Genomic DNA, 10,304 nt, shown 5'->3' on the forward strand with positions numbered 1-10,304 from the left:
AGCAGCTTTTTCACACCTGYATAATCTAGACAAAAATATTTCATTCACTGAGCTGAGCTCAGATRCATGATCTGGTGACCTTTGGTGACTGCAGCTTATTCACCAGGATAAAAACAGCCCAGATGCAGTACTAAAATCATCATGCTCAGCAGTTATCATTAATACATCTAAAATTAGTTTTTAAAATAAATGAGGCATATCAAAATACAATTTCATTTTCAATTGAGAAATATATCTCAACAGGACTTCTAGAACAGAAAGGTAGTTTTATTTTTCTCTCATTCCTATTAAAAACCRTTTTAGATTCACAGTGGAATATGGAGTGATATTCTGTCCAACRAATAGAAAACTGTCATACAACTGAGCAGGATGCTTTACTGTATTTGCAACTTCTTGCAARGGATCACATAAACTTAATATGATAATTAGTAAAAAAAATTCAAGTAATGTTATACAGCCCTGATGAACTTTTGACTGGCCAGCCTGGCAATGTCCAATTAACAGTTTAGCATCTGTTAAGTTTACCTTGCTTACCTTGCTTGTGGAAACACACAAAGATGGGCAAGGAAAAAGCCTATTGAAAATGGATTATTTTCCCACTGGCATYGCTCCTGTGGGAATTCCCCCTATTTTGCTGTWYATAAAAGCTGTAGTTTTCAGYGCTGTTTATATTTTGAAACATTTCCTAAGCCCTTTCCATTGCAATGAACAGTTCTTAGAATAATTTTTATAGTTCCAACACCATTCCTAAAAAACTTTTCCAACAGACTTTCAGYGCTCACCAGAGCTTTCTGGGTATAGATTACTCATGCACCTCTTTAAGCTGGTGTGGTCCAATACAAATTTRAAAAAGAGAATTGGCAGATTTTGGTTTAGTGTGCTGAGCCACTAATCTCCTAACAGCACAATGGAAACAAAAGACCAGGTTTTAAACATGATGTTTTTCACAACATGCTTATACCATATGTATGACCAAAACCTTTCTTTTCAACTTGCATGTTTGACTTCAGTTCTTGGAAAATTATAACTGGCACACATTCTCCCGAATACAGGGTGCATGCTAGATGTACCTAACGTTATAACCAAATAGCTTTACATTTCTTTCCAGCAGCTTTCTAAAAATATCCTGATTTTCTCCMTCATTACCTCATGCATAGAAGCCTTACTTGGCTTATTTCCCATGAACRGTTTAACATAAAAAATCTAGCAATGTGACTCACAGAGCAAGGCATCACGTGAGAACTATTCCTGGAATACCTTTTCTTTCAATGGTACTTCCTTATACATGGAAAACACTTTCTCCTTATCTTCCAGGGCTCCCTCCCTTCCAGTCAGGCTGTATTCAAATGCTATTTGTATCTTGCTACAAGACTGCCATGTTAAGTAGATCTTTTCCAAATGTTGTAAATACAGCTTTAAAGTAYAGGTGTTATCTATCTACCTGAGAAGTTCTGTAATAAGATAAACTGCTGATAACTATTCTAACAGAAAAATATGCATCAGCATAACTCATGTTTATCACTATTCAGAATTCAAGCATTAAACAGGATTTAAAAAATTGCACACTTCTACCATATCACATTTTTGATCATAGTAAAAAAATAGTCTGATTTTCCTCTATACACAGCTCCTCTTYAAAGACATATGTGCTCCTACTTTAGTCAGCCTGAAGTCCACAGCAAGATTTCAGATTCAGTGCATACAGCCTAGGTTTATAATATTCTTATCTTCTTTCTCTTCTGCCAGTCCTGAAACTTGCTTGTTTGGAGGTAGATGAACACTTCCAAACGCCGCTCTTTTTGAGAAGCTAGCTTGATCCCTTTGGRTGCCTGGATACCAACTTCTCTTCAGAAAGCTGCACTCTGTTTTGCCATATTCTTTGGGTCTTTACTTGGGACACACCAGTCATCTGCTTCTGAGGTAGCTTGGTAATGCTTGGAAGCTGATTTGTTAAAAACTGGGAGTTTTTCTACTGATTCTGTTGATAAGGCCTAAAAGTCAAGAAGGAACAAGTTACTTGATTTCTATTTCTCAATAGTGCCACTTAGCAAAAATTTATGCAGTATGCCTAAAGTGTTAAGCCAGGGACAATGCAAAATGAAATTATTTACACTAAGTTTTCTACAATAGATATGGTAGTTTATGTGCTTCAGTATCTATGATTGCTTTGGATTATTTGTTARGACAAATGCAGTAACACCACATCCTATAGATGCATTTTTAGTAGGCCTTAAGCAGTACCCTCCAACATGTTTTCAAAATAGCCCAGGAATGCATGGAAAAGAACTTTCATTTGCAAAATTCCAGTGAATTTTTTTTAGTGGAAATGTTACACATATACGACTGAATTGGGTTTTCCTTTTGTACTTCTGCTCTGATTGTGCTTCAGTGTTTTTCAGTTTACCAAAAGAAATTCAAAGCAAGTTTTTCCCATGATTAAGCACAGAAAGTAGAAAAGATGCTTGCAGGTTTCCTAGAGAAACAGCAGTGCATGCCAGATGCCCAGTGTTCTAGATTACTGGTATCTGAATCCTATACAGGGGCCATATGGCAGATATTGAATAACAGAAGGGCCTTGACTCCATAAGGATTTCGTTTATATGGACAGTCTGGTTTTCTGAGTAAAGGAGCCAGATGTGTTCCTCATACCTGCACTTTACTCTCTTCCAGTACTTTGTGTTCATGAACAAGTAGATAATATATTAACACAATCTGAAAACCAACAGGGCTCTCACTAGCAGTTGTTCAAGTAGACTAGTTAAAGCTTAGTGACCTTTTAAATTCCAGTTAAAAACCAGTTCCTTAATCTATAATTTCTCAAGAAAAAAATAATAGCTACTCATGAGCAGAGAGTTTTTTAACCTTAAAATGGTAGTGAGTAGTTACCTCACTGCATTAATGGTAGCTCYCTTTTATTTAATTAAATTTAAATACATACCTTCAAGTAGATKATAGCATCTGTTCCATAACCACATATGGAGTAAAGATTTAGATCTCCTTGRAAGTATTTGGCATACAGACGAGAAATTGGCAAGCCATACCCGAAGCCAGCCTAAAAATAAAGTACAATATAAMATTCATTTATCTTTTTACTAGCTCTTATGGCTTAAAGTTCAATACCTGGAAAGTATTCAGAGATTTTTAAGCTGATAAAAAAAATCCTTTGCATTTCCTCATCTTTTGGAAGAAAACAYACATCTCTAAAAAGTTTCATAAAGAATGCTGAAAATGACCATTAAAAAACCCAAAGCCAGAAGAAAAAAGATCTCCATGGAAGAGGGAAGGTCTATATGCATCCCACTTTTACATATTACATTTCAGTATTTTTCCCTCCCTTTTTTTGCTAGTACAGCTTGATTAGTAAAGGGAGCTTGCCACCRGGAGATAAACAATAGTCTAAAAGGCTTTTTTAGAAAAAAGAAAGACAGCATGATTTACAGTAAGTTTCCAGATTGAGTGGGGAGTGAAGACAAAGTAAATTAGTGTCATTGGAATGTAAAAAGAAAAAAAAAAGGAGYAGGTTAGATACAGGTTGGAATGTTCTTCATTTATACCTTTAAAAGCATGTTTTTATTCACCAAGCTAGATATTAAAATTCTGTTTCAGAAAGTGTAAACATGTATTTATGGGGCTCAGTCATCTTTGTATACCCCACAAAGCAGCAAGATGGRCATAATGTTTCATTATTAACCCACCAACTCTTACAGCAACCTTACTGCARTATGAGTATTGAAGGATTCTTACAAGAGGGGTATTTCGACCATCTACACTGGGCCTTGGTGCTGTGGAGTACATGTAGCTGAACAGCTGCTCGATTTTCCTCACTGGAACACCACCTCCTCGGTCTGAGATCTAAGAGAGAACGAAGTTAACAGTAAGCATATACTAAGAATGGTATCTAAAATGCTGTTATTTGAACACACCTTTCYAACAGTCATAAATGCAAACATTTGTTTTGCCGCGTCTCATTTTTCAATTAGATAATTGTGCTACATGGAGGCTCATATCATCAAGAGAATGCTCACRTGCTCACGCACACTATCTTTGATCTGTTCTCAGAGGCCAGATCTTTTAATAGAAACAGCTAAGCACATATAATAATAAAGATTACATTAAGTCCATATTGTAGTAGGTGAACAAAATACCTTAATTGCCAGGTCTTCTTTCCCTAGAACAACTGTGACTTCAATTGGAGACAGGGTAGGACTGTTTTCTTGGAATTCAACAGTTGCTCTCATTGAATTCTATGGAAAAGAAGGTTATCATCAGAGGCTGTTGAATCTATGCACTTCAAAACATACTCCTTTATGTAGAGGCAAAATTACCCTCTATTCCTATCAGTGCCTAGTTTCCAAGTCACGCTTAGCATTTTAGTGTAACAGAAGCGAGGAGGTCTCACACCTAAAAGTTTCTAAGCATAGCCAAGACTCTTCYGAGTGAAAGATTACAACATTCTTGCCCAACATAACTCAGGCACTGTAAATTAAATAACGTAACTCCCTTAAAGTAAACAGGTTTCTGGAGAAGAGCAAAGTTCAGCAGTTGCTAAAGGCTGCCAGATTCTGCACTCCATGTTGAGAGCACTGAAGTTCACCCCCAYTCATTCCTCCTAACTGTATTGCCCATGCCACAGAAAAGGCACCATGGCAAACCTGCAGAAGTAATCTCTAAGAGCAGAAGGCTTGGATTGGTCACCACCCCACATCCCCCTTCATTTTCTGTTTACACTGACATACCTTAAAGAGCTCAAAAAGCATGTGAAAAAGATGAGATGGAACATATACGATGCTAATTGGTTCTCCTGGAGCTTTTCCTAGAGTAAAGGAAAAATTCAAAAGATTTTAAAGGGTGATGTTTTCTATGTGTCCTAATTTTACAATCAGCAAGTTGCAAGAACAAACAAAAAAAAAAATAAATCAAGTTTCATTTTTGGTTTTTCCCCCCTCCAAAATTGGCAAACAGCTTTATCCATTAATAACAGTGTTTAGATTGCAATTGCCACTTGCTAAATAACAGTTTCTTTTCAAATAAAAAAAATAAACCATCAAGTATTAAGTCCCCTTTATAAATAAAGGATTTCAAACATTAAGCAGACTGCTGACRTAAGATACATGCAGGCAGCTCAAAACAGACCCAACATTTCAGTCAGCAGCCCCACTTTCTCACCCCACATATAGAGCTCCTCTCTAGCAACTTCTCATGTTATTTTAAGTACAGGTTTGTCTGACTTTTCTCAAATTCATAAACGGTACCTCAAAAATTTAGTGTTTAAGATACATGGACATTTGAGTTCTAACACATGAAGTTAAATGAGATGCCTGTAATAGAAAATGAAGAGGAACTAGCCCAAATCAGATCAACTGGTAYGTGCATTAWGGTTACAGAATTGGGAGCCTTTTGACTTAGTAAAAGCAGGAGTTTGGCTATTGATAGGAAGCTCTCATCTTACCATTCACTTGAGTAAGTTTCAGTTCTGGACATGTTAAGTAATACTGGTCACACAGCAACTTGGAGCTTTCATAAGCATCTGAAATAATTATTTAAATAAATGATATGAAGTATAGTATCAAACAACATAGAAATTTATTCTAATGCATGGCAAAATACAGCTTTCAACCACATTAGCTGCTAMAGTGTTAGAGAGTCTAAGACATAGCCCGGGGAATGATAACATTGCATCCACTGGATGCACTAAAAATTGAGAACAATGGGAAATTACAGCAGCACAAGCAAATCTCTGTACAGTTTGACAATTATATAGAACKGATGCATCTGTTATCTACCAGTAGATCAGACCAATCTCAACACCTCACAAAACTTCAACTCCTACCTCATCAGTCACTTGCTAGGACTTATTCCAACAGGGKTTTTTACTGCTACTTTGTATTTTAAAYTCTGCCCTCTAAAAGCTCATGCTTTGATAAGACTGCTTTCAACTATTTTCATTAAAGCCAGGCAGCATCCTCTACAACATGAACTGGTTACTCAAACTGCTTGCAATCAGATATAGATACTGATCAGGAAGATAAATGTGCAAACTCTGAGAATACSCACCATTCACTACTTCAACAACATCACAGCAAGGATCAATACTTCCAATGTGCCTTGGGTGCCCCGAGCCAGATTTGTCATCAAAAAGAAGAGCTGTTTGAGATGAGAAGAATACAACAYTCAATCCCAAACACGGTATTATAAAAACGTCTAAAAATGTGACTACTACAGTGCCATCACAACATATAATCACATAAAATACTGAGTATTTTTTATGCTTTTTGTGAGTTAAAATGCTACTTTCAACAAACTATGTTAGCTTTTCCATAGTTCATATCTGAACACAMATAAAGAACAATATCCCTACATATTCCACAAAAGAGTTATTTCATTTAGTCTGTAGTCTAGAAAACAAGTTTTTCCATTACTTTCTGAAGTGATAGGTTCAGYTTCAAACTTTTCAGTGACACATAAAAATCATATGAAGCAGTTCTCCAGCAGTTTTAAGAAGTGTTAACATGTAACTCGTTAGGCTGAAGTTTTTTTCTTAGGTAGAAATTTCCACTTACTGTGCTGGTTCATTAGCATCCGTGTGGAAATACGGCTCATGTAAAAACGATCCAAAAAATACTGGATGTTTTGATTGGTGACAGGATCTACTTTAAAAGTGTCTTTGTATTCAATTACTCCTTGCGCCATTGTAGGAACCACATCATGATGTCTGTTTCGGACTCTAATTAAAGTATCTATAAATCTAGGTCAAAAAGAGATCTTTTTAGRACATTATTCTCAGGCTACATAGAAGAAGCAAGTTTTGTACAATGTAATTATCTAATCCAGCACCAGCCCAGACAAGGCCTTAACAGCCTTATTATTAGTCTGTTTCTTTTACTCTTTTAAAAGTAATTCCTCATTGGCTTAACCAAGAAGAGTTTGTCATTTTTAAAACAAAGGGTATAATAAGCCATATCAAATTCACTGCCTGTTTACTCATTTATTTGAGCAGAGAAAAATGTAAGGAAGGGAAAAAGATCCCAAGCTGACATCTTGGAAAGAAGGAGAGATGTGACTTCCCAGATAATTTTTTTTATATTTCTCTGTCATGACAGTTCAAGTGCCAATATGATCTTGAAATTTGGCTGCAATGGGTCATATTTATTTGCAATACTGCTAAACATGATCAGAGATTTAGACCAACTTGTTCTATGTTCAGCTCTCTCCTGATAGATTATCAAATTCAGCTCATCATGGCTGTCAGTCTAAAGCGAACTTAATGTGAAAAATAGAATATGAACTAAAAAGTTCAAAGAAACAAATGAAAAACTTACTCAGATAAGACTTTTTGGTCATCTGGGCTTTTCTGATGGAACTCAACCAACTCCTTTAGGCTCTGGATATACCTATTGAAAAAAAMCCACAAGAAATATCTGGTTTTAATATTATTTTTATTAATCTAGTAACACAAAAAATACTGTCYTGTGCAATTCATTAGGCCTAACAAATCACTTAGGAGTTTTATATATCTTCAAAATATCAAAGTTGCAACCAACAATGGAATGACAGATAGACACTTCTTGACTGCCTGAATTCCAGGAGTTTTAGGTGTCTTCTTATGACTGCCACCCAGACAGGAATCTAAATCCTCACTTAAAGTACACAGAATGCCTGTACAAGTCTTGAAAAGAGATATATTTCAAAAGATCTAAATGACATGCCAATCAGAAAGCCACTTAAGCACAATTTTTCCAAATCTGATCAGCTTTGGCAGAAGCTTAGTCTTAACGTATACAGCAAAGGCACAACTGTTTGCTATATTAAGAACAGTTTCTAGATCTCACTCTAATACTTCTGCTCCTCATGTCAGCCACCCTGGCAAATGCTGCAACTGTGCCAGTAAACAAGGTTAAATTAGATTCAATCACCGTGTCARCTGCAGAGATTATGTTAACTGAATTCCAAACACTTGCTGCACAGGTCAAGGCTATATACTACTTTGGAATAGAAGCTCTGTAARTAATTCCATCAGTGAGAGATCAAAACACGTACACAGCCTGCYTTCYCATTTYGTGTGGGTCTGAGAGTTTGTAATGCTATGTGGAAACAGAACATGTTTCCTTTTTCCTTCTCTCCCTTCTTGAAGGATAAGAAGTGAAATTTGCTCTATTAGCTATTTCAAACTGTTAACTCCCCCACACACACAACTTATTTAATGATAACAATATAAACATGTGGYTTCCAATTTAATTTTASTATGCTAGAAAAGGACAKTGTGKAACAGCTCACAATTCAGCTTTGATGAAGGAACTGCATTTSTACTGTATTTTGTTATGCTTTCYACTATTCARAAAGTTCTGTAACAAYGAAGTTTTTAAAGCTGTGTTACTTTGCATGCTGAACTCAAGAAGATCATGCTTACCAGCTCTTTACTAATTTTACTGATGGAGTGCCCAGTAGTTTGTCAGGAAGAAGATCAATTTCTTTCAGGATGTTTGCAAACCTCACAGGGAGTTCTTGTCGCAAAAACGAGAAAGAAGTTCTCTCACATCCATTAGTYGAGCCTACGAAGAAGTCCAAAATAAAGTTTTTGTTTAAGGAAGTTTCAAGATGCCACTACAGATTGCTGACTTTTCATAAACTCCAGGACTCTCTTCCTCTATAATCATGAGGCTTTTACTGGCCAGCTCACCCAACTGTACATATATGTTTGTGCTGAACGCTGTTTACATGATGGTAAGACACAGCGTGTTCCTGGACGGCGTACTGGTACAGTTCCCATTTAGACGTGGGACTTAATTGCAATCCCCTAAGCACTCCAGCCTCTGTAAACAGGAGGTTCCTCGGGGTGACGTTTGGCAGTATCATGTGCGCACAGCCGCCAGAGCTGCCAGAGCGATAATGGGATCTGGGAACAGCGCGTTCACTCCGCCTGATGGCTCCTCCCGSTCCCGAGTGCGCGGAGCACGAACACGCCCCGCAGCCCATGCACCTCTCGGTGCCCGCACTCCGTGAACACCGCCAAAACAGCGCTGCAGCGCATCCTCAGCTCTGAGGGCGGCACTCACAGGCTCCCAGCGCCTGGCACCCGGCCGGCGGGTCACTGAGGCAGAGGGTGCCCACCTCCCCTCCGCCGCCACCACCGCGGGCCAACAGATTCCCAGCGGGGTTGGGAATCCCCGGTGGGGACCCCTCCCCTCCTCCGTTCTGGCGCTGGGCAGCCGGGCCGGGGGACGGCTGAGCACGGACCCCTCCGGGCGGGGATCGCCGCCGGCTCCGTCCCGCAAAGCGCCGCTCCCGCCCGCCCTCCCTCGGGAGCCCTCGGGCTCSCCCCTCCGCGGGGAAACGAGCCTCCGAGCCCCAGGCTTGGGCTGCCACCCCTAGGCCCGACCTCCCCCTGCTCCTCCCGACTCTCACCGAAGTCCAGCAACTGCTTGATGGAGAGCGGGGAGGGGGAGAAGCGGGAAAACTGCTCCACCTCCTGCGGCAACCGGCTGCTGCTGCTGCCGGCACTGGWCCCTGCCAGCGGGGCAGCGCTGCGCAGGGCGATCCGGGCGGCCTTCATCGCTGCCGGTGCGGCGGGTGGGTGGCACGTAAGCGATCGGTGAACGAGCGGACTATCCTGTGGCTAAGGGACGGTCGCTGTCCCCTCGCCTGTGGCGGGCGGCTTCACGTGGCGCCTSTATTTACAATCGCGGGGGGGCGGGGCTCCGGAGGCCACGCCCCCCGGGCTCCTCGTGACAGCGCTGGCGGGCTTCCCTCGCCGCCGTCCCGGGCCAGCGGGCGCTGCGCCAGCGCTACACGGGAACGCCGGGGGTGCGGGGCCGCGGCCGAGGCACACGGAGAGGCGGGGGCTGGTGCTGTGCCGCCCGCGGTGACCTTGTGCGCCGGGCAGGGGCCGTGCCCAGCTCCGAGGGAGCCGCGCTGCTCCCGCCCCTCAGGGCTGCGGGGGGGTCCGGCCGTGTGCAGGCCGTGTAAAGGCACCCAGTGGGCCCGCGGGGAGCAGGCGGCGCTGATGGCGCCACGGGCCGGCGTGAGGGGCCCCATGGTGTCCGGGGGAGCTGTGTGTTCGCACTTAAACAGGGGCTGCTGGCGGTGCTGTTACTGACAGGGTGACTCCAGGGTCGGCGCGGAGGCTGCGTGGAAAGTAAAGAAGCAAAATCAGATTCTCCCGGCCGCAGGGTTCAGGCTGCCGGCGCGTATGTAGGTCACGGCTGTGACCTGGGTTGGTAGTGACCAAATACCCGAAGACAGCTGTGCTGGTGACGCAKTGGCCCCAGATCGGCATGTGGCCTTTACTTACTGTCACTAGGGCTGAC

At 41.3% G+C, this 10,304-nt stretch overlaps 1 protein-coding gene across 1 annotated transcript; it reads right to left on the bottom strand.

The window, feature by feature from the left end:
- Positions 1-1,034: 1,034 nt before the first annotated feature.
- PDK4 (pyruvate dehydrogenase kinase 4) lies at positions 1,035-9,656 on the bottom strand. Its single transcript, XM_057370663.1, has 11 exons — positions 9,403-9,656; positions 8,408-8,549; positions 7,320-7,391; positions 6,561-6,745; positions 6,055-6,144; positions 5,450-5,527; positions 4,737-4,813; positions 4,146-4,244; positions 3,745-3,852; positions 2,939-3,052; positions 1,035-1,991 (listed from the first exon to the last, which is right to left on the bottom strand). Exons 1-11 carry the CDS (start codon positions 9,548-9,550, stop codon positions 1,848-1,850), a joined length of 1,257 nt encoding a protein of 418 aa, XP_057226646.1. The 5' UTR covers positions 9,551-9,656; the 3' UTR covers positions 1,035-1,847.
- Positions 9,657-10,304: the final 648 nt, after the last annotated feature.

This window comes from Malurus melanocephalus, unplaced genomic scaffold (genome assembly GCF_030028575.1).
Source record: "Malurus melanocephalus ecotype Western Australia unplaced genomic scaffold, MMel_1.1 scaffold_130, whole genome shotgun sequence".
NCBI classification, from domain to species: Eukaryota; Metazoa; Chordata; class Aves; order Passeriformes; family Maluridae; genus Malurus; species Malurus melanocephalus.